Source organism: Ahaetulla prasina, chromosome 6, assembly GCF_028640845.1.
Source record: "Ahaetulla prasina isolate Xishuangbanna chromosome 6, ASM2864084v1, whole genome shotgun sequence".
NCBI lineage: Eukaryota > Metazoa > Chordata > Lepidosauria > Squamata > Colubridae > Ahaetulla > Ahaetulla prasina.
Window position 1 is genome coordinate 34,781,713 of NC_080544.1, and position 25,684 is coordinate 34,807,396.

General features: G+C 40.3%; 1 protein-coding gene across 6 annotated transcripts in view; it reads left to right on the forward strand.

The window, feature by feature from the left end:
• IDE (insulin degrading enzyme) overlaps positions 1 to 25,684 on the forward strand; it is a 78,425-nt gene that overhangs the window by 40,450 nt on the left and 12,291 nt on the right. For 5 of the 6 annotated variants that reach the window (XM_058187617.1, XM_058187614.1, XM_058187618.1 and 2 more), the window contains exons 15-21: positions 8,869 to 9,013; positions 12,477 to 12,587; positions 13,304 to 13,424; positions 18,003 to 18,094; positions 19,256 to 19,367; positions 21,697 to 21,864; positions 24,818 to 25,090. In XM_058187617.1, the coding sequence (XP_058043600.1) occupies positions 8,869 to 9,013; positions 12,477 to 12,587; positions 13,304 to 13,424; positions 18,003 to 18,094; positions 19,256 to 19,367; positions 21,697 to 21,864; positions 24,818 to 25,090 (1,022 nt within the window). Of the gene's footprint in view, positions 1 to 8,868; positions 9,014 to 9,485; positions 9,631 to 12,476; positions 12,588 to 13,303; positions 13,425 to 18,002; positions 18,095 to 19,255; positions 19,368 to 21,696; positions 21,865 to 24,817; positions 25,091 to 25,684 lie in introns of all 6 variants that reach the window. The other variant, XM_058187613.1, reaches the window with a different exon arrangement.

Below are 25,684 nucleotides of genomic sequence, written 5' to 3' on the forward strand. Positions count from 1 at the left end.
ATGTGTAATTATTACTGGTGTGAAGAGGGGAGGCATAGTGCAGAAATTCTAACTTTCATTGCCTATACCAATATGTAAATTGAAAGACAATTATACTTAAATATTTGTACTTGATCTTTTCTACTAAACTGTTTACATTAGGGAAAAGTTTACATAAAATGGATTCCATACTGCGATAGAAAAATGTGCATATAACAAATGTATAGATTAAAAAAAAAACTTCACAAAATCAGTAAAATAACATTGGAAAAAAGAACAAAGTTGAGCTTCAGATTTGAGCATCATTAATATAGATGATTTTTCAGAGAGAAGAAAATCTATTTTTGTGCTGTCTTTGGGAATAGGATATTTTGGAATACTTCAAAAATTGCATGTCGCTTGCAAGAAAATTGCTTATTGGATGGTAAAAAATACTACAATATTTTGAAAATCTCTTTGAATCAAGGTGGATAAAAATAGATGATTTTTTAAAAAAAATAAAATTGGATTTTTTAATTTAAATTGATTTTTTTTATTTTTATCAAATTTATTTTAATAAAATGCTTTTGGAGTAAAAATATCTAAATATAGTTTTTTATTTAAGTTACATTAATAATTTAGTTTATTCAGCATGAAATAGAGCTTAGTTATATAGCATGAGATTGTATATTCTGCATTATTAGGAATGTTGGTGGGTGCTTCTGGGCATTGTAAAATGTTGTGGTACCCTCGTCATAGTCAAATGATGTCATTTTGGCCACTTGGCAACCCATTCACATTTATAATTGCTTGCAGTGTCCCATTGTCATGCAACTCGACTTGCAACTTTTTCGCCAGTTTCCTGTTTTTTTGCCAGTTGGCATAGGTTGGCACTTGCATGATTTGCTTGAGAGTTATGTGATTCAGACTTATGAATGCTGTAAAATTGAGTCCAATCACATGCCTTGACTTACAATTATCACAACTTACCACCAAAATCCTGGTTCCAATTGTAAGTCATGGATCTCTGTGTGAAATTTAGTGCAGGAATGGGCAGGATGAAAAATATATTAGAAGATGAGATAGTTGCAGCTTTAACTGGAACTTAACAAAGAATATCATTGCTTAATACAGGTAATCCTTACTTAGAACTGTTAATTTAATCACAGTTCAAAGTTATGATGGCCTCAAAAAAAGTGATTTACAACCTATCTTCACACTTCCAATTATTGCACAACCCATAATCATGGGATTGTAATTTAGGCACTTGGGAATCTGCTCACGTTAACAATCAGTTGCAGCATCCTGCAGACATATAGTTACAATTTGCAGTGTTCCTGGCTGGTTTCTGATGGAAAATATCAAAGCTGGCTTGCTTAATGACCACTTCATTTGTTTATATCCTGCCTTTAAACAATTCAAGGCGACAAACATATCCAATACACCTTCCTCTTCCTAGTTTCCCCACAACAACAACCCTTTGAGGGGGGTTAGGCTGAGAGAGAGTGACTGGCCAAGATTCATCCAACTGGCAACAAATAGGGTAAAAATTGTTGTAAAATTGGGTTCAGTCACGTGATGACTTGCTTTATGACTGCACCGTCTTACTATAAGAATTCTGGTCATAATTGTGGCAATAAATTGAGTACTGCCTATACATTACTACAAAGTGGTAACCATCAAATAGTCATCATATGGTTGCAAAACCCACAAAACTACAGTCCATTCAATTTACTGAGTTTTTTCCAGTTTCTATTGATACGACAGGTTTAAAGGTAGGTATGCCTCCTTTCCACACGTTATCTGTCTGTAATAGGTTCTGTGGTTGTAACTGGTCTCTCTCTTGACTTTCCACATTGAGCATCAATGTATTGTTGACTTCCATATATTGAACCATTGAACAAGATCTCATCTGCTGTTAGGAAAAGGAACATGTTTTTTAAAAAAAATTCATCAATCAAATTAATACAAAACTTCAAAGAGCTATTTTGTGGTTTCAGATTGCCCACATCAACTAATGTGTATCCTGACTAAGTCCACTTAGTTAGGCACAGTAAAGCTCCACATTTATTAAAGGTATATTTTGTCTATTTAAAGCTGCTAATTAAATATAATAAGGAAGTGCAGTGGCCTAGTGGTTAAGACCTGGTCTTGTCGATGGGAAGGTTGGCAATTCGAGGTGCAAATATCATGTGATGGGGTGAGCTCCTGTTCTTGCTCTAGTGCCTGCCAATCTAGCAGATTGAAAGCTTGTCAATGCAGGTAGATAAATAGGTACCACTTCAATGGGAAGGTAACAACATTCCATGTTTCTCGGCATATAGTCATGCTGGCCACATGATCACCCAAGTATATTTGGACAACCCTGGCTGCCTCGGCTAAGAAACTGGAAATGAGCACCATCCCCTAGAGTTGGACACAACTGGACAGGGAAAACCTGTACCTTTACCTAATCAGTTATATTACAGATTTAGTAAATGTGAATAGCTTGTGATCACAATAAATTATTCAAGAAGCAAGGAATTCTTCTTATGGATTAGAATGCATGTATAGTCTAACTTCCAAATATGTATAGATTAAAAAAAATCCTACCAAAACAGATAAGAGCAGTCAGAGTCTGGCCAAGAAAGAAATTTTATAAATCATCTCAGACAAGCCCCTCCCTGTTTCACACTGGCATAAAGTGATGAAGGGTAGAAGCACATTCAGACTTGCAGGATTCTTCCTCTATCCCTGTTACAATAAAAGTAGTACTGACCTACGTGGCATTAGTTTCTTATTCTGGGCTACCCTAGAGGGCTGACAGTTAATTGAGTTCATGTTCTGTCATTTACTTGGTGCATGACAACAGTAAGTTTGAGAAACACAGCTGTAACATTATTCAAACTTTTCTGAAAGAAAGTCCCATTATGTACAAAATTTATTTATTTATTTATTTATTATTTAAATTTATATACCGCCCTATCTCCCAAAGGACTCAGGGCGGTTCACAGGCATATAAAACATCAATATACAAAATTAAAATAATCTTTAAAAAACTTATTCCAATGCCCTATCATTAAAAATAGAAATATAAATATTAAAATCAATTTAAAACCCCTATAAAATTTAAAATCTAAGCCAGTCCTGCACAGATGAATAAATGTGTCTTGAGCTCGCGACGGAAGGTTCGAAGGTCCGGAAGTTGACGGAGCCCGGGGGGGAGCTCGTCCCAGAGGGCGGGAGCCCCCACAGAGAAGGCCCTTCCCCTGGGCGCCGCCAGACGACACTGCCTAGCTGACGGCACCCTGAGGAGTCCCTCCCTGTGAGAGCGCACGGGTCGGTGAGAGGTATCTGGTCGCAGTAGGCGGTCCCGTAGATAACCCGGCCCTATGCCATGGAGCGCTTTAAAGGTGGTCACCAAAACCTTGAAGCGCACCCGAAGGCCACAGGTAGCCAGTGCAGCCTGCGCAGGATGGGTGTTATCACGGGAGCCACGAGGGCTCCATCTATCACCCGCGCAGCCGCATTCTGACTAACTGTAGCCTCCGGATGCCCTTCAAGGGAGCCCCATGTAGAGAGCGTTGCAGTAATCCAGGCGAGACGTCACGAGGGCGTGAGTGACCGTGCATAGGGCCTCCCGGTCCAGAAAGGCGCAACTGGCGCACCAGGCGAACCTGGTAGAACGCTCTCCTGGAGCGGCCGTCAAATGATCTTCTAGAGACAGCCGCTCATCCAGGAGGGCGCCTAAGTTGCGCACCCTCTCCATCGGGGCCAGTGACTCGCCACCGATGGTCAGCCGCGGATTTAGCTGACTGTACCGGGATGCCGCATCCACAGCCACTCTGTCTTGGAGGATTGAGCTTGAGCCTGTTTCTCCCCATCCAGACCCGTCGGCCTCCAGACACCGGGACAGCACTTGATAACCGTTGGGGTGGTCCGTAGAAAAGTACAGCTGGGTGTCATCCGCATACAGCTGGTACTTCACACCGAAACCACTGATGATCTCACCCAGCGGCTTCATGTAGATAAAGAACAGAAGGCGAGAGAATCGACCCCTGCGGCACCCCACAAGTGAGGCGCCTCGGGGCCGACCTCTGCCCCCCTGTCAACACCGACTGCGGCCGGTCGGAGAGATAGGAGGAGGACCACCGGTAAACGGTGCCTCCCACTCCCAATCCCTCCCACCCGCGCAGCAGGATACCATGGTCGATGGTATCGAAAGCCGCTGAGAGGTCTAATAGGACCAGGGCAGAGGAACAACCCCTATCCCTGGCCCTCCAGAGATCATCCACCAACGCGACCAAAGCCGTCTCCGTGCTGTAACCGGGTCGGAAACCGGACTGGAACGGGTCTAGATAGACAGTTTCATCCAGGTGCAAGGAAACTGATATGCCACCATATTTCTACAACCTTCGCCGGCGGGTTGGAGACCGGACGATAATTACCTAAAACAGCCGGGTCCAGGAAGGCTTCTTGAGGAGGGCCTCACCACCGCCTCTTTCAAGGCGGCCGGAAAGACACCTCCACCAAAGAAGCGCCAGAATCGCCTGAGCCAGCCTCGTGTCACCTCCTGCGTGGCCAGCACCAACCAGGAGGGGCACGGGTCCAGTAAACATGTGGTGGCATTCAGCCTCCCAACAACCTGTCCATGTCCTCGGAGCGACAGGGCCAAACTCATCCCATACAATGTCACCAAGACCACCCTCAGCCGTCTCACCCGTATCACCGCAATCTTGGTCCAAACCATCCCGGTTGAACGATTTTATCGTATAGATAACCGTTAAACTCCTCAGCACGCCCCTGCACGGGTCATCCCGCCCCTGGTGTAGGAGGGAGCGGTCACCAAACAGGGCGGCTGGGCGGTTATCTGCCGATGCAATGAGGGAGGAGGCGTAGGTACGCCTCGCTTCCCTCATTGCCACTAGGTAAGCCCTAGTATAGGACTTCACTAGTGTCCGATCAGCTTCTGAACGGCTAGACCTCCAGGAACTCTCTAGGCGTCTTCTCCGGCGCCTCCTCCCTCTCCGCTCCTCCGAGGACCAAGGGGCTGGGTGGGAGCTGCGCCCGGGCAGAGGCCGCCAAGGCCCGACCGGTCTAAGGCCCCGCCGCGCCCGCTCCCAGGCCGCAACAAGTTCCTCAGCCGAGCCGTGAGCCAGACCCTCAGGAAATGGCCCAAGCTCCGTCCGAACCCTCCGGTCCATCAGGCGCCTGGGACGGAACCAACGTGTCGGCTCCGCCTCCCCGCGGTGGTGAATGGCGGACAGAAAGACCAGACGAAGGAGAGAGTGATCTGACCATGACAAAGGTTCAATGACTATTTCCTTTAAGTCCAGATCTCTCAACCACTGACCAGAGACAAAAATCAGGTCCAGAGTGCCACCCCCAACGTGAGTAGGGCCATCAACTACTTGGGTCAGGTCCAAGGCCGTCATGGAAGCCATGAACTCCCGAGCTACCGCCGATGACGAGCCGGACGATGGCAAGTTAAAGTCCCCACGACTAAAAGTCTGGGGTCTCAACTGCCACCCCAGCAAGCACCTCCAGGAGCTCGGGCAGGGCAGCTGTCACGTAGCAAGGAGCCAGGTACGCCACCAGCAAGCCCATCTGACATCTATGACCCCATCTCACAAAGAGGGATTCGCACCCGCAATCTGAGGTACAGTGGTCTCCCTCGGCTCTAGACTCTCTCTAATCACAACCGCCACCCCACCACCCCTACCCTGGCCCTCGGCTGATGAAATGCTCGGAAACCCGTGGGCACATCTGAACAAGGGCACGCCTTCTGGGCCCAACCAGGTCTCCGTAACGCCCATAAGGTCCGCGGCACCCCTGAATAAGATCGTGAATTAGGGGCCTTATTGGCCACGGACCGTGCATTGCATAACATCAGCCAAGGCCAGGGCCCTGAGGATCCTGACCATCCGGGGAACGGGAGAAGTTTGAGGGCTCGGGGCGCGCGATCGCCTGTAAGCATCGAGCGCGCACCCCCCTAACACGATATGAGCCCCCACTTCCGCCATATCTGCCCCGATTTTTATTAAACATAGATAGAATAGTTTTGTCCATATATTGAACCATTGAACAAGATCTCATCTGCTGTTAGGAAAAGGAACATGTTTTTTTAAAAAATTTCATCAATCAAATTAATACAAAACTTCAAAGAGCTATTTTGGGATTTCAGATTGCCCACATCAACTAATGTGTATCCTGACTAAGTCTACTTAGTTAGGCACAGTAAAGCTCCACATTTATTAAAGGTATATTTTGTCTATTTAAAGCTGCTAATTAAATATAATAAGGAAGTGCAGTGGCCTAGTGGTTAAGACCTGGTCTTGTCGATGGGAAGGTTGGCAATTCGAGGTGCAAATATCATGTGATGGGGTGAGCTCCTGTTCTTGCTCCAGTGCCTGCCAATCTAGCAGTTTGAAAGCTTGCCAATGCAGGTAGATAAATAGGTACCACTTCAATGGGAAGGTAACAACATTCCATGTGTCTCGGCATATAGTCATGCTGGCCACATGATCACCCAAGTATATTTGGACAACCCTGGCTGCCTCGACTAAGAAACTGGAGATGAGCACCATCCCCTAGAGTTGGACACAACTGGACAGGAAAAACCTGTACCTTTACTAATCAGTTATATTACAGATTTAGTAAATGCGAATAGCCTGTGATCACAATAAATTATTCAAGAAGCAAGGAATTCTTCTTATGGATTAGAATGCATGTATAGTCTAACTTCCAAAAAGGTATAGATAAAAAAAATCCTACCAAAACAGATAAGAGCAGTCAGAGTCTGGCCAAGAAAGAAATTTTATAAATCATCTCAGACAAGCCCCTCCCTGTTTCACACTGGCATAAAGTGATGAAGGGTAGAAGCACATTCAGACTTGCAGGATTCTTCCTCTATCCCTGTTACAATAAAAGTAGTACTGACCTACGTGGCATTAGTTTCTTATTCTGGGCTACCCTAGAGGACTGACAGTTAATTGAGTTCATGTTCTGTCATTTACTTGGTGCATGACAACAGTAAGTTTGAGAAACACAGCTGTAACATTATTCAAACTTTTCTGAAAGAAAGTCCCATTACGTACAAAATGATTAATTTTTATTAAACATAGATAGAATAGTTTTGTCCGTTAGACATTTGTGAGTGAGGCAACATTCGTATGACTTTCAGGACATTTCCATTTTTCTTAAAAATGAAAACATATTAGATAAACGATTTGAAATGTTAAAACGTTACATTTTAAATTTGAAGCATATTACCAGCCCTCAATTATTTTTAATATGTATTAAATTGTGCATCTTGTTTCTTTTATTTGTGATAGAGAAATTATTCCATAAACTTTTTATAACAATTTCAACATGACAACTTTGTATTCTCTTAACTGCTACCAATGCAAATAAGAAGTAGAAGTTAGACTTCTCTGTACAATAAACATTCCACATCAAGTTGTTGGTATTTAGAAGTATTGTTGCTTGAAACATGACTTGAATCTTTGAGTTGTCTTTATCATAATATTATCTGTGCAGACTATTTTATCTCCCTGGATATTGCAAAAATATATTGGAAACTTTTAAATTATTACAGATGAACAAAAAACATATCTTGTATGTTTAAAATAGAAGATGGTTGTATTTTAGTAATAACCCAGAACAAGTATTTTTCTTATACTTTGAATCCAATTCACTGAGGTTTTACTGAGATGATATATGTTATATGTGAATTTATACTTACTTTCTGCAAAAACCATCAAAGTGTAGAACAACCAAAGAGCAATTAAATAATGAGCTGCTAAAGTAGCTTTTAAAAGCCAGATTTAAAAAAGCAGATTAATACATTTTGTAAAATCTGCAAAATATTGGTAATTGTAACATTAAAATATACATACTTTTACAAAAGTATCCTAGAGTTTCCCCAAACACCAATACGGGCAGTATATAAATTTAATAAATACATACTGTAAATCATAACTTAAAAATGCTTTCCATGGTTTGGTATTTGTACATTAAAGCTAATTTATGCACGCCCAGCAAATTAGGCTTTGCAAATAATAGGACAGATACAAAATGAGACTTTTAATCTGTTTATCACAAGCATGAAGAACACTTAGAAGAACTCAGCACATTTGCAGGCCATCCTGGCAGATTAATCCATTGGATCATGAAGAATTGGAACATGCAATTGTACAACACCAATCATTTTGTAGATGGGAGAGTTCTTAAGCCATTCAGGAGTTGGACCTTTGAAGTCAGATCAATAGTTTGATTTGAGATCAGATTAACAATTAGCACATAGTGCATCTCTTTCAACATCACAACATGGATATTTCATTTGCTTCTGGAATAGATTCAGTTTTCTATTCTAAGTACTTGACCAGCATCACCTCCATCTTGTCTGTTTATAATCTCGGATTGTTTCATCCACATTCAGCCAGTTGTCAAGTTCAGGAATATCATTTGTTTCCTTAATATTGAATTACAAAAGCCGTCTATTAGTGATACCGTTTTCCAAAATCTAAAGTGACCTATTTTAACTGTTTCATATAGTTAATAAATAGTGTAGAAAATAAAACGTAGTTTCAAATAAGTATTTAACAAACATCTTTTGGATATGACCAAACTCATTACAAAAAGTAGCAAAAAAATACCATGATCAATGGTAGTAAAAACTTTATTAACTGAAAGTCTAATTCGAAACATGTTCAGAATAGATGAAAGTCCAGTTTCATCTTTACACATTTAGAGTAGCCATGCTACCAATACTCCATTTTTATATTTTTCTATTCATGTATTGTCTTAATGGTACTCATAACAGGAAGTGCCAACTTTTTTTTAACATTGTACCTTGACACCCAGTATTGAGGTTCTATAGAATTGGGAATTATTTATATCAAATATTTTACTTCTAACATTTTCTTCCAGCCCATTTGCTTACGTGGATCCCTTACATTGTAACATGGCCTATTTGTACCTTGAACTACTCAAAGACTCCCTCAACGAGTATGCATATGCAGCAGAACTAGCTGACTTGAACTATGAGCTCCAAAATACCATCTATGGGATGTATGTAAGTACCAACATCAAGAAGACTCTTAAGAGTCTTAAATTTACTTCCAGGAATCAAGAAACAATTTGATTTACTGGAAGCATTTTAAAAATGATTTCCCCAAATGCGGATCTAATTTTAAAATTCCTTTTCCAACCTTGATTTCTAATTTCTTATAATTTGGATTTTACATGAAATATTCTTAGTCTTCAAGATTCCCATTCATATTCAGATTTTTCATTTCATTATATATCATTCATTAAATTAATGAAATTAAATGAAATTTAGCCCAAATTGGAGTTCAGATTCTAGTTCTTTCTTCCAGAAGTTAAATTATTAATGTTAACGAAGAAACAAATTCCTTATTTTTACCTTAGTATTTCATTCCCAGAAACATTGGTTATGAGGCTGCATATACATACTCTTCAGTCATGTTTCTTCATCCATTATCATGTCACAAAGTATCAAAGCATCCTTTTTTTCTTTTTGTTAGTCGCTACCTTTATGTTGACCCTCTCCATTGCAACATGACATACCTATTAATGAGGTTGTTGAAGGATGATTTAAAAGAGTATACATATGCAGCACGCCTCTCTGGTTTGAGCTATTTCATTGCATCAGCAATGAATGCAATACTTGTAAGTAAGATGGAGGAATAGAAAGAAGTGAGATGGCTTGAGAGTTATGCATTTGGAAAATGCTTGCTTTTTTCAATATTTTTTGCATAACAGTTACCAGTTCTGTATTCTCTTGCATCTCTCTTGTCTGGAAGTGTCTGGAAAAAGACACTTGGTTTAGCTATGAATGGAGTGCTTTTTTGTGACCATATAGTGCTTAGTAATACATTTCTAATTTGCATCTTTATGTATTTAATATCCTGGAAAGTATTACTTCGACTTTTTTAGATATCAGTCTTTTAGATACTTTAAGCTAAAAATAAACAGTGGTATTAGTCTAAAGCAGGGGTCCTCAACTATGTCCTGCGGGCTGCATACGGCCCGCCGAAGCCATTAATACAGCCCCCCGCAGGACACGAGGCTGCCCCACCCGCCGGCCCCCATCCTTCAGCTGAGCGCAGGACTTACCTTTGCGAGCCCTGCAGGCTGGAACTGGAAGGTAAGGCCAGCCTTTTTGGCTTGCAAAGTGCTTCTGGAGGCAAGGGAGGACAAAAACGGGATGTACAGATGCCCCAGGAGGCCAAAAATGGGGCGCACTGAGGCCTCCCGGGGCATCTGCGCGCCCCTTTTTTGACCGCCGCCGCCTCCAGAATATATATATATATAAAGAGACAGAAACAGAGAGAGACGAGACAGAGAGAGACTTCTTGATTGTAAGAACCTTGGGGCTGAGAAGAATTGCTGTAAAACTGAGTTTGCTGAAGTGGACTACTAGACTCCTAAGCAACTGAAAAAATGATCTAGTAAAAAAAAAAGTCAACCAAAAGAGCAGCATGCAAACAAAAGCAAATAAAACACCCCCAGGAGCAAAACAAATTAAAGTTTAATTTTTGTGCATTGTTTAATGGACTGTTAAATTGCCAACACCCACCTGGTCACCTGACCTTGCCATGCCCACCCAATCACATGATCACCTAGCCATGCCCACCCAGCCAGTCCAGCCCCCCAACAGTCTGAGGAACCGTGAATTGGCCCCCTGTTTAAAAAGTTTGAGGACCCCTGGTCTAACATGTTTATTGAGGCATGAGCTTTTGCAAAATAGAGTCTACTTTGTTAAACATTTCACTGAACTAAATACCACTAACTGCATTATTGGCTGTAGAAAAATTGCCTGTTAGGGTCATCTTGAGTATTATAAATTGAGCTTGTTTATTTTTAAAAATAACAATTTTTTATATTTCATCAATTCCTGAGATTTTTGGTCAAATATAAAATATCTATTTTGTTTCACATTTTAATTGTCACGTTAAAGAGTTTAATGTTATTGTCTGAAGAAAATATGTTTTGAAAGAAGTGTGTATATTGTATAATATGGAATGTTAAAAATTGAGTAAAAATTCTCAGTGTTCTTTATGCTTAGTTATTTTCTTGCAGACATTTTATTACTGGGCTAGGAAGCAGTGCAAAGAAGAATGGAGTATGCTGGCTGTTTGTAGCTCGGCCAGGCATTTTTGCTGGTGTGTGTGATTTTTTCTTTGATTGTTTCTTGAATAGAATATTATTTCCTCCTTTACTGTTTATGTGGTGCTGTTTTCTGCTTATCTGTGTGTGGTTGCTAGATGGCATGTTTGTGTCTGTTGAAGGCTGATATGGCTGAATACTTAGCTTCCCAAATTACCTTAATTAAAGAGCAATCAGGCTGGAAGCATCCACTACAGGTAGGACAAGATACAATGTATATAAACAGGCAGCAAACCTACCCCCGACTAGTGATGTTCCCTAGCCTGGCAATGAAATATCTGCAAGAAAAAAACCACCTTAGCACCAAAAAAACTAACAATTTGACCTTGAGCTAATAGTCTCTTCTTTTGTAACTAAAATACAATTTAAACAACATCTTAGTTTCAATTTAAACTTGAGATGCTGTACCTAGTAAGGCAACTACTTTGCTTCAGCAGTATTACTATATCTTATATTTTTGGATCACAAACTGGGATCAACAAAGATAAAATTGGTTCTTAATTCATTTACCATGACATTTTCATTTTTCTTGTATCATAAATACTCATTTTAAAATGTTATATTCAGAGACTTGAGCTGTGTTCTATTAAAAGGTGTACTTCAGTTTTTATGCTTAATTATTTCTATATTACAATATAACAGCGGATGTCCAACATACTAGAAGAAGGAAACATCCATTCTTCACTTATGTATGCAACACTGCATTATTCAGAGTGATGAGTAATGTTAATATATATTATTAACATAACTTTAAATGACAGTGTTAAAACATTTATATGGTTTGCAATTAACCACTTTATGAAGTTCTGTAGTTTAGTAATCTATCGTATTCATGAATTAAGTATTCTGATACTCTGCTTTACCTTTATAAGAACCTTGTGAACTGTTCTGTGTTAGAAACATTGCGTGGAAAGTTTTTCTTCCATATTTTTCTGTAATAATAAGGTTTTAGAGTACTTTTAGTCTTGAAGGGAAAAAAGCTAAGTTTGTTTACTCTTCTTTCAGACCATATCAGCATAGGTTTTTTTAAAAAATACTGTTTTTTCCCCACAAACCAATTGCATACCACCACATTAAACTTTGCTCTGCAACAATATATTTTCCATTGTAATCTAAATCCCACTTTGCTTAACTCAACTTGTTTAAGTTCAGAGAAAGAAAGAAATCATTACAACATCACATATATAATGCCGTGCAATTAAAGATTAAACTGGATTTCTATTAATTGGAGGGAGAAAATTCCCCAATGTTGGTTGGTGCCTATTGCTCTCATTGGAGATCTTTTCTTTTAATGGTTGGAAGGGCTGCTTAAAGTATACAACTACTTATGTATTCTCTTTGTGTAGCTTTCTGTAAAAGGTTATAATGACAAGCAACATATTCTGCTGAAGAAGATCATTGAGAAAATGGCTACCTTCGAGGTTGATGAAAAGCGATTTGAAATTATCAAGGAGGCGGTAAGCCGTCTGAAAAGTTTGATCCTATTAGAATGAGAAATGTCCTATATATGGGGAAAAAAGAAAGGAATTAAACATTAATTGTTCTATTTCTTTGCTGTAAAAATGAACATGTGTAGAAAAGGGCAAGACGGTGGGTGGGCACAATGCATAATTCTAAACTAAAGTTAGAATCCCGAACACTTAATAGGGAATGATTTTCACTAATCAGTGACTTGTTTCTGAGTAGACAATGTAAGCTGTGATCCCTAACCCTTCAGTTTGCAAAAGGTAGGAATCCATAGTATAAATAAATGCTCACCATCCCATTTCTTAGGGATGGATTTTTCACTCATTGCAGTGATTTCCTGATTCCCCAGCCACACCCTTTTGACCATTAAAAACGTTCTGCGATGCTTTGGTTTTTACTCTGATTCAGAAAGTGGGGAAAGACTAGAAAATAATGTATTCATTTCCCATTCCCCAGGCTCCAGCTGCTTAGTCTATGCAGGTATTTGCTTACAATTATTGAGTCCCAGTATTAAATGTTAGCCTTTGTCCAATTTTAAGGCTGTTTTATTAACCAATCTCACTTCCTGATTTCATGTCTTGATGAAGAAGGAATCATAGTTCTTTCTATATTTTATTTAAATGATTATTTTGAATATAAAAGTGATTAAATCAGTGAGGTTTATTGAAAAACTACATTATTTTGCCTTGCCTTTTGTTTTTAATAGTATATGCGATCACTTAACAACTTTCGAGCTGAACAGCCACATGAGCATGCAATGTATTATCTTCGGCTCTTAATGACAGAAGTTGCATGGACCAAAAATGAATTAAAAGAAGCTTTAGATGGTAAGGTTTTGCCAAATCTAAATTGCATGTTTTCTATTTTATTTGGTAAGTTAATTTGGTTTCTCTCTCCCACTCCCTTCGGCCCACTTTCTTATATGTACCACTTACATGAAGCATCCTTCTATAAAGAACAGTGTTTACATAAAGTGCACAGTGTAAATTATATAGTGGTAAGGTACAAAGTAATAATCAATGGCATGTTTTGTGATAATTTACATAGCTGTGACAATAAGTCTATAGAAAAACATTTATTTATTTCAACAATACAAATATATATGTCAATTATTGCTGAAAGGTTAAAAACAATTTTAGATAAATATATACATCCAGATCATAGGGGCCATAGAGGTCAGTTGGGCTTGTTAGTCACGTACCTGGCTCCTTGCTGTGTGACAACAGCCCTGCCCGAGTTGCTGGAGGTGCTTGCTGGGTTGGCGATTGAGACCCCTAGACTTATGGTCATGGGGGACTTTAACCTGCCTTCTACCGGCATGTCATCAACGTCGGCTCGGGAGTTCGTGGCCTCCATGACGGCCATGGACCTGACGCAAGTAGTGGATGGCCCTACCCACATTGGGGGAGGCACACTGGATTTGATTTTCATCTCTGGACAGTGGGCAAATGATCTGATTTTAAATGATTTAGTTATCGAGCCTTTGTCATGGTCAGATCATTCTTTCCTTTGTCTGGACTTTCAGACCGCCACCCAACACCGCAGGGAGACGGGACCAATACGGTGGTTCCGTCCCAGGCGCCTGATGGACCCAGAGAGGTTCCTGACGGAGCTTGGGCCATTTCCTGAGGATCTTGCCCATGGCACGGCTGAAGAACTAGTTGCGGCTTGGGAACTGGCCGCGGCCGGGGCTTTAGACCGTGTCGTGCCTTTGCGGCCTCTGACCCGGCGTAGGTCTCAACCAGCTCCTTGGTTCTCTGAGGAGCTGAGGGAGATGAAATGCCAGAGAAGACGCCTAGAGAGTGTCTGGAGATCCAGCCGTTCGGAAGCTGATCGGACACTAGTTAGGTCCTTTAGTAGGACCTACCTAGTGGCACTGAGGGAAGCGAGGCGTTCTTACGTCTCCTCCCTCATTGCGTCGGCAGATAACCGCTCGGCCGCCCTGTTTCGGGTGACCCGCTCCCTACTTCAACAGGGGGTGCGGGATGACCCGTTACAAGGGCGTGCCGAGGAGTTTAGTGGTTATCTATACGATAAAATCGCTCAGCTTCAGGATGGTTTGGATCAAAATTGGGTGGATCCAAGTGAGATGTCAGAGACCCGTCTTGTCGAGACTGTTTGGGATGGATTTGATCCTGTGGCTCCCGAGGACATGGACAGGTTACTGGGGAGGTTGAATGCCACCACATGTTTACTGGATCCGTGCCCCTCCTGGTTGATGCTGGCCACACAGGAGGTGACACAAGGCTGGCTCCAGGGGATTATAAATGCTTCTTTGATGGAGGGGGTCGTCCCTGCCGCCTTGAAAGAGGTGATGATGAGACCCCTCCTCAAGAAGCCTTCCCTGGATCCAGCTGTTTAGGAAATTATCGTCCAGTCTCCAACCTTCGCTTTGTGGCGAAGGTTGTAGAGAGTGTGGTGGCATGTCAATTACCCCGGTACCTGGAGGAAACTGTCTATCTGGACCCGTTCCAGTCCGGCTTTCGGCCCGGTTATAGCACGGAGACGGCTTTGGTCGCATTGGTTGATGATCTCTGGAGGGCCAGGGATAGGGGTTTTTCCTCTGCCCTGGTCCTATTAGACCTCTCAGCGGCTTTTGATACCATCGACCATGGTATCCTGCTGCACCGGTTGGAGGGATTGGGAGTGGGAGGCACCGTCTATCGGTGGTTCTCCTCCTATCTCTCCGATCGGTCGCAGACGGTGTTGACGGGGGGGCAGAGGTCGTCCCCGAGGCACCTCACTTGTGGGGTGCCGCAGGGGTCGATTCTCTCGCCCCTCCTGTTCAACATCTATATGAAGCTGCTGGGTGAGATCATCAGTGGCTTTGGGGTGAGATACCAACTGTACGCTGATGATACACAGCTGTACTTTTCCACCCCGGGCCACCCCAATGAAGCTATCGAAGTGCTGTCCCGGTGCCTGGAAGCCGTACGGGTCTGGATGGGGAGAAACAGGCTTAAACTTAATCCCTCCAAGACAGAGTGGCTGTGGATGCCGGCACTCCGGTACAATCGGTTGCAGCGCAGCTGACTGTTGGGGGGGAGTTATTGGCCCCAATGGAAAGGGTGCGCAACTTGGGCATCCTCCTGGATGGACGGCTGTCTTTTGAAGATCATTTGACGGCCGTCTTCAGGAGAGCTTTTTACCAGGTTCGCCTGGTTCGCCAGTTGCGCCCTTTCCTAGACCGGGATGCCCTATGCACAGTCACTCATGCGCTCGCCACATCTCGCTTGGATTACTGCAATGCTCTCTACATGGGGCTCCCCTTGAAGAGCATCCGGAGGCTTCAGTTGGTTCAGAATGCAGCTGCGCGGGTAATAGAGGAAGCCCCTCGTGGCTCCCATGTGACACCTCTCCTGCGCAGACTGCACTGGCTACCTGTGGCCTTCCGGGTGCGCTTCAAGGTTTTGGTTACCATCTTTAAAGCGCTCCATGGCATAGGGCCGGGTTATCTACGGGACCGCCTGCTGTCACCGACTGCCTCCCACCGACCCATAGGCTCCCACAGAGAGGGACTCCTTAGGGTGCCATCCGCCAGGCAGTGCCGACTGACGACACCCAGGGGAAGGGCTTTCTCTGTGGGGGCTCCCACTCTCTGGAACGAGCTCCCCCCAGGACTGCATCAACTTCCTGACCTTCGAACCTTCCGCCGCGAGCTTAAGACACATCTATTTATTTGTGCAGGGCTGGCCTAGGGTTTAGTTTTTAAAATTAGTTTTAAATGGGGTTTTGTATTATTTTAATCTATATTTTTTAAATTTGGCCTAATGTAATAAGTTTTTTAAAATGTTGTTTTAACTTGTATTTATTCTTACGTTTTTATGTTTTTATAAGGCTGTAAACCGCCCTGAGTCCTTCGGGAGATAGGGCGGTATAAAAATTTGAATAATAAATAAATAAATAAATAAATCAAAATGGTTTCCTGCCTGGTCGACAAATCAAAAATAATACCTGGGCTATAATTGACATATTAGAGTATTATGAAGTACAGCCAGAGAAACAAGCTTCACTGGTTTTCCTTGATGCCCTTTTTGATAATTTGAATTGGAGATTCATGATACAGCAAATTAAAAAAATGGAATTTGGATCCAAATTTGAAAAGATGATTGAAAAAACATATTCAAAGCAAAGTGCAAGGGTGACTATTAACCAAGACTTGACAGATAGATTTGAAATAACAAAAGGTGTAAGACAAGGATGCCCACTTTCCCCACTTCTCTTTATACTATCATTGGATGAGATAGTATGAGATGAGTCCTTAGGGACCTGGGATAGAAAGATGTCATTTAATAATAATAAAGAGATGGTCTCAGGATGTAAGCTGTTCTAAGTAAAGCTCCCTTTTGCAATTGTATGATGGTGATTTTGTCAATATTGATTGTGTTCAAGTGGTGCTTTAGTTGTTTTGGGATTGCACTGCAGGCATGTATTATTATTATTATTATTATTATTATTATTATTATTATTATTACTACTACTACTACTACTACTACTACTACTACTACTACTACTATTATTGTAGTCTGCCTTTGTTTGGTACCACTCAAGGCAGCATACATAATGCTCTGGCCTACTATTTTTCCCACAACAACCCAGTCTAATGAGTTGGGCTGAATGAGAATGACTGAACTAAAGTCACCAGATGACCTTCATGCTTCAGGAAGCACTAGAACCCCTGGCCTCTAGATTTCCAGTCTAATACCTTAATCTTTACACCAAATGTTTCTCTGCATCTGTCTGAAAGATAGATAGACGCAAAGGTGTGTAGGTGTGTACCTCTGTACGTATGACTGTTCCAGAATTAAAGGTAATAGCTGCAATATAGCATTGTTCATTTTCATGCCTTCTAGACATATTCTACTACCATTCTGATAATTCTCAATTTTGGCATTTGATGCCCAACATAAATGAGATACCCTCAGATGTAGAAAGATACTTGTAGCATACAGATGTGTGCTAAAAATATAGTATCAAAATAACCACCATTTTTCATCACTGTTATGAAGATGTCAGGGCAGTTATGTACCTTTCAAGACTGCTACATTCTTTAGTCAGTAACAGCTTGGACTTTGTCTTTGACCATCATGTGAATGACTAATTTTGAAGTGAATGTGTGTTTAGTTTGATTGCACAGAAAGTTGCTTTTTTTGCCTTTTCCATATTGAAATCTGGGTCAAACCAGATATGAATTCTGAGCAAGGCATACTGTGAGCAAAGCAAGATAGAGTTGGAACATTTCCCAAATGTGAATATATGTGAAGAAAAAACTGTTTTTTGTTGATTATATTTTTTTCTTTCTACTTACTAAGCTATGAAATACATTGTATTTTAAGATAATGCGTTTTTCTCTCTCCTTCAAATGGAAAATGCATTTGATTTAAATATCTACATTTCTATTGTAGATGTCACTCTTCCTCGCCTCAAGGCCTTTATTTCACAACTGTTGTCACGGTTACATATTGAAGCACTTCTCCATGGCAATATAACAAAACAGGTTGGTTTTGATGTGCTTTTAATGGATATTTATTACCCATTTTTCCCAAATCTTAGCTTTTTGTTCTAATTTTAAATAATACCCTTCGTGTATTATTTTAATGTTAAATATTGCAAAATTAATGGTAAATTATCATATCAATAAATTGGAGGATAAATAGAGTATTGGCACACGGTACATATTTTTCCAAATGGGCATTATATGTTTCATGTTGAGGGTAGCTAACTTCAGTTATTTTTGTTTTGTATCTTACATATGCTTTCATCTTTTACGACAATTTGGATATGTGATAATTAGTTTTTCTAATATTTCTGCAAAATCCATTTATTTGGATTGAAGCTTATTACATTTAATAGGATTTATTTCCAAATAAATACACAATTGAAATGTGAGGTGTTTCATCTCTTTTATAATAAAATTGTAATGTTAGACTATTTACCATTTCTCAGATTGGTGCTATATAATCTTAGCATGCATCTTATTATATCTTCATTTTATTTTGTATTTTTTTAAGTCACCTTGTTTCTCTTATAAGTTTTTGATTATGAATTCATTTAGCCATTTCTTGTTAGCTTTTCTGCATGGTGAAATAAAAGGCATTTTGGCATTTATCTGCCTATATTACACTATCCCATTCACATGAAGCAAATAGGATCCAGGCATGAGGCTTAAGCATGCTAGCACCTTAAAGAAATGTTAATTCAAATTAATCTACAATGTGCTCTGTGCACAAAACTGGGAGAAATAGAGCAGTATAAAATAATACAGCTCATGCAAGTCAAGGAGAGTGAAGCAGGAAAACATTGGCAGATTTATTATAAATGAAAAGGATGATGAACCAAAGAACAATTTCATTTTAACTTATTAAGAAGCTGAAAACAGAAATTAAGTATGCAAAGAATTTGTGTAAATATTTTAAGCTTTTTACATTTTAAATATAATGCAGATATAATGAGGAATTCTCCCTTTTATTTCTGAATGCTGAGTAGCATTCATATGTATGGTTTCAGCTTTCAGATTTAATATTTCAAGGAGATTCTCCTTTCTCATTCCTAATTTTGCTGTTGCGGTCAAATCTGTTACCCTTCTGCTGTCGTCACAGTCAGATGAAGAATGATCATGCAATGAATAAAATCTGCAATGAATTTCTTCTTTTTCCAGGCTGCATTAGGAGTTATGCAAATGGTTGAAGACACACTCATTGAGCATGCTCATACAAAACCTCTGCTTCCCAGCCAGCTAGTAAGATATAGAGAAGTACAGCTGCCTGATAGTAAGTGGTTTAGCTTATCAGCTATAAAATGCTTCATTTAAAGTTTCATAGTGCATATATGTCATGGCCGAAATTGTTGGCATCCCAGAAATTTTTCCAGAAAATCAAGTATTTCTCACAGAAAAGTATTGCATTAACACATGTTTTGCTATACACATGTTTATTCCCTTTGTGTATATTGGAACAAAACAAAAAAAGGCAGGAAAAAAAGCAAACTGGACATAATGTCACACAAAACTTCAAAAATGGGCTGGACAAAATTATTGGCACCCTTAACTTAATATTTGGTTGAACACCCTTTGGAAAAAATAACTGGAATCAGTCACTTCCTATAACTATCAATAAGCTTCTTACACCTCTCACCCAGAATTTTGGACCACTCTTCCATTGCAAACTGCTCCAGATCTCTCTTATTGGAAGGGCGCCTTTTCCCAACAGCAATTTTAAGATCTCTCCACAGGTGTTCAATGGGATATAGATCTGGACTCATTGCTGGCCACTTCAGAACTCTCCAGTGCTTTGTTGCCATCCATTTCTGGGTGTTTTTTGACATATGTTTGGGGTCATTGTCCTGCTGGAAGGCCCAAGATCTCGGATGCAAACCCAGCTTTCTGACACTGGGCTGTACAATGCGACCCAAAATCCTTTGGTAATCCTCAGATTTCATGATGCTTTGCACACAGTCAAGGCACCCAGTGCCAGAGGCAGCAAAACAACTCCAAAACATCATTGAATCGCCACCATATTTTACTGTAGGTACTGTGTTCTTTTCTTTGTAGGCCTCATTCCGTTTTCGGTAAACAGTAGAATGATGTGCTTTACCAAAAAGCTCTATCTTGGTCTCATCTGTCCACAAGATGTTTTCCCAGAAGGATTTTGGCTTACTCAAGTACATTTTGGCAAACTGTAGACTTGCTTTTTTATGTCTCTGTGTCAGCAGTGGGGTCCTCCTGCCATAGCGTTTCATTTCATCTAAATGTCGATGGATAGTTCACGCTGACACTGATGCTCCCTGAGCCTGCAGGACAGCTTGAATTTCTTTGGAACTTGTTTGGGGCTGCTTATCCACCATCCGGACTATCTTGCGTTGCAACCTTTCATCAATTTTTCTCTTCCGTCCACGCCCAGGAGATTAGCTACAGTGCCATAGGTTGCAAACTTCTTGATAATGTTGCGCACTGTGGACAAAGGCAAATCTAGATCTCTGGAGATGGACTTGTAACCTTGAGATTGTTGATATTTTTCCACAATTTTGGTTCTCAAGTCCTCAGACAGTTCTCTTCTCCTCTTTCTGTTGTCCATGCTTAGTGTGGCACCACACAGACATACAGTACAAAGACTAAGTGAACTTCTCTCCTTTTTATCTGCTTTCAGGTGTGATTTTTATATTGCTCACACCTGTTACTTGCCCCAGATGAGTTTAAAGGAGCATCACATGCTTGAAACAATCTTATTTATCCACAATTTTGTAAGGGTGCCAATAATTTTGTCCAGCCCATTTTTGGAATTTTGTGTGACATTATGTCCAATTTGCTTTTTTCCCTGTCTTTTTTTTGTTTTGTTCCAATACACACAAAGGGAATAAACATGTGTATAGCAAAACATGTATTAATGCAATACTTTTCTGTGAGAAATACTTGATTTTCTGGAAAAATTTCTGGGGTGCCAACAATTTTGGCCATGACTGTAGCTTGCAATAAAGAAGGACAATTATGTCTTCAGCTTTTTTTGTTTTGCAAGATATTTAATTTCAAATTTGTGCTGCAGATATGTGAGAATCAACACCATGATTTGCTTCCTTAAAAAAAACAACCCTTAATCATGAGACTTATCTCTTTCACTGTGGTATAAGAGGGGAATGATATGGGTACCATCCACCTTACTTAAAACTAATAGTGGTATACTGTAGTAGGGCGGTCATGCTCAATGCAGATTGAAACTGTTATATACCTAGAGCTTCCTTGGCATTTGTTTGGAATGTTTGTGCATCTGATCAATTGATTCTACTAAAAGTGCTGTGGTTGTGTGCTTTTATTCCACAAGTAGAATAAAGGAGCATTTTTAAATCTGGCACTTTGAGATGGGTTTAGACCACTGATGCTAGAATTGCAATCAGTCTGTCTTTTCCCAAGGGGTCTGGGAATTCTAAAACTGATTATATTTTTAGGAGATGCCAGGTTGCACAAAACATATAAATATATTGGACTTGGATATTTATATTAAATAACGTTCTATAGTACTGTACTTTGCTAGCCTACACTAAACAGAACATAAGATTCTCCTTCGGCCTAAATTCCATTTCTTTTGCACACTCCTCATTTTTTCTTAGGAGGATGGTTCGTCTATCAACAGAGGAATGAAGTTCATAATAATTGTGGGATAGAAATATATTATCAAACAGATATGCAAAGCACTTCGGAGAATATGTTTTTGGAGCTCTTCTGTCAAATTGTCTCAGAGCCTTGCTTTAATACTCTGCGCACTAAAGAACAATTAGGTGAGCTTTTGTTTATGTCTGTCTCTGTTAAAATTACTATATATTTTAAATCAATTATTATAAGCTAATTTACTGTTGCAACTTTTCATTAAAAATTCCACCTGTAGCACAACAGGTGATTAAAGAACAAATGATTGATAATCAGCTATTTAGGGCTATGTGGTTTATTCACTTAACTGATTTTGCTGCATTTATATAACACAAAGTCTCACAAAACAATGTAAACTAAAATGTGATCGTGTTTGGTTCTCAATAAAACTGAAAGAAATGGCGTGAAGCAGATTCTTCTGCAATGGATGCTTTTTTAATCAGATTCTCGTATTGCCAAGATTCATAGCAGTCTTGCAATAGTTTACATTAAAAATCAATTCTAAGCCAATGTATATTAAAATATCAATGGTAAAGTAATATTTATTTATATTCTGCTTTTATTATTTTTATAAATAACTCAGGGTGGCAAACGCACTCAGTACTCCTTCCTCCTCCTATTTTCCCCATAGCAATCGTGAGATGGTTTGGGCTAAGAGTGATTGGCCCAAAGTCACCCAGCTGGCTTTCATGCATAAGGCAACTCACAATCTCCTGGCTTCAAAATAAAAATAAAATATATTAAAAGCATAATAATTGAACCCCAAGTAATCTCTGTAAAAATTACAACTTCATCTTAACTAGAAGGCAATCAATTTGGGACTAACCAAATCTTTTGGGACAACTTCTCTACAAACTAGGCAATGCCATTGAGAAGCTCTCATTCAAACCAAGATTTATCACTTATGTCATATTTAATATCAAAATAAGAGACTAATTAAATTTGAAGAATATTACAGTATAGAATTCCAAAAGAGGCTATATATGGAGGGGAGATGAACATTTTCAGGTAGGGTAGAAAAATGGAGTTCAGATCCTGCAGGTCTGATCTCTGTTCCTTCAGCCTGCCAGAGCAGTTTACTTCCACATGTGATAGGGAGTTGAACTCAGCAGGTAGCTCTTTTGCCCTGTTTGCTTAATGACTGAGGTGATCACTTAATGGCCACAATCAGGAGTGCTGGGATTATAGTGGTTGAGTGAAGCAGTCCAATGGGTGTCTTGCTAAACAAATGCTTTGCTCAGTGATCAAAATTCCATTCCTTGTACTCTCCTCTTTGTTAATAAACTGATGACACCCAACTGTACTTTTCCACCCCAGGCCACCCCAATGAAGCTGTTGAAGTGCTGTCCCGGTGTGTGGAAGCCGTACGGGTCTGGATGGGGAGAAACAGGCTCAAGCTCAATCCCTCCAAGACGGAGTGGCTGTGGATGCCGGCACCCCGATTCAGTCAGCTGCAGCCGCGGCTGACTGTTGGAGGCGAGTTATTGGCCCCAAAGGATAGGGTGTGCAACTTAGGTGTCCTCCTGGATGAACGGCTGTCGTTTGAAGATCATTTGACGGCCGTCTCCAGGAGGGCCTTCCACCAGGTTCGCCTGGTTCGGCAGTTGCGCCCCTTCCTTGATCGGGATGCCTTGTGCACAGTCACTCATGCGCTCGTTACCTCTCGCTTGGATTACTGTAATGCTCTCTATATGGGGCTCCCCTTGAAGTGCACTCGGAGGCTTCAGTTAGTCCAGAATGCAGCTGCGCGGGTGATAGAGGGAGCTACGTGTAGCTCCCATATAACACCGCTCCTGCGCAGACTGCACTGGCTACCTGTGGCCTTTCGAGTGCACTTTAAGGTTTTGGTCACTACCTTTAAAGCGCTCCATGGCTTAGGGCCTGGGTACTTACGGGACCGCCTGCTGTTACCGCATGCCTCCCACCGACCCGTACGCTCTCACAGAGAGGGACTTCTCAGGGTGCCGTCCGCCAAGCAATGTCGGCTGGTGGTCCCCAGGAAGGTCCTTCTCTGTGGGGGCTCCCACACTCTGGAACGAGCTTCCCCCGGGTTTACGCCAAATACCTGACCTTCGGACCTTCCGCCGCGAACTGAAGACACATCTTTTCATTCGCGCGGGGCTGGCTTAAATTTTATTGATTTTAAATTATCTATTATTAATTTTAATGGGGTTTTAGTTTTATATATTTTAAAGTTTTTCAGGCCAATTATAAAATAAGTTTTTTAATTTGTATTTTAAATTGTATATTGTATTGTTTGTTTTTATTTTTGGCTGAGTCCTTCGGGAGAAGGGCGGTATAAAAATCGAATAAATAAATAAATAAATAATAAATAAATAAATAAAGGGTCTTTAATGTAATACATTAATTGCTTGAAATAACACAAATACTGGTTGTATCCAGTGGGAAATCTTACCTGGCAAGGTAGGATGGAAATGTGAAGGGTATGGAGGTTGGGTCTTTCTCAAAAAATTAAACTGTAATATGAAACAGAAAGATGAATTAGAAAAGGATGTTTATGGAAATATTTTATTATTAAAGTTTTTTTTTAAATCCTGCTTTTATTACTTTGTCAAAGCAACAAACATATAAAATACTCCTTCCTCTTCCTATGTTCCCTACACAAATTTTATTTTTTTAAAACATCAATTATAAGTCAGAAGATCCTTCTATTATCAATGGTTGTTCTGGAAAACAATCTAGAAGTACCATATTGTTTTGCCTTCAAACTTACACTTCTGCAGTAAATTTAGTTTGTCACAGTCAAACCACAGCTGATAATGATGCTGTGTGCTTCATTAAAAAAACCCAACTCCTACCAATATTTATAGAATAAATTTTAAAATTATCAGTTGGAGCTCAGATAAGTGCAATCTCCCATGTCGCCATCTCACCAGAAGTCCAGTTAACAGTTTGATTTTGATAACTATTTTAAAAAGTGATGCTAAAATTCAATGTTAAATTAAAATTTTAATTAAAGGTCAGGATGCAAGAAAAGAAATTGAAGCCTTTTTTTTCTTGACAAAAGATTACAACTGCAAGAGATTACAATTGCTGATATGCTGACTTCCCTCCCCCTCCCAGGTTACATTGTGTTCAGTGGTCCACGGAGGGCTAATGGTGTTCAAGGTCTACGGTTCATCATCCAATCAGAAAAGCCCCCACACTACTTAGAAAGCAGGGTGGAAGCCTTTTTAAAAACCATGGAGAAATCTATAGAAGATATGTCCGAAGAAGCTTTCCAGAAACATATCCAGGCTTTAGCAATTCGCCGCCTTGACAAACCAAAGAAACTATCTGCCGAGTGTGCAAAATATTGGGATGAAATCATTTCCCAGCAATATAACTTTGATAGAGGTAAGAATAAAAAACTAAGCTTACCATGAGCCAATTGGAAACAAGAATATTAGAGATCAACTGAAATCCCACCTTCCATGATAATTCCCATTATAGTTTTAAAATTAGTGAGTCTACAACTAATTCAACACCGGAATATGAGCCGTGGTGGCGCAGTAAAATGCAGTACTGCAAACTACTGCTGACTGCTGGTTGCAGTTTGGCAGTTCAATTCTCACCAGCTCAAGGTTGACTCATTCTTCCATCCTTCCAGGGAAGGTAAAATGAGGACCCAGATTATTGGAGGCAATGTGCTGACTCTGTAAACTGCTTAGAGAGGGCTGTAAAGCACTGTAAAGCGGTATATAAGTCTAAGTGCTATTGCTAATTTACCCTTTGAACATTTTGTACAATTCTGAATTATTACAGAAATTATGCAAGAGAGGATTGTAAATATTTAATGGCCTACAGCTTCCATACTACAATTGGGGTTGTTTAGGCTGGAATGAAGTTACAGGATTGAGGTTTGTAAAATCATGCAGGACATAGATAATGTGGATAGACTGTATTACCGATACAATACTTGTAGCACAGGGCTTAACTTTGGGGTCCTTG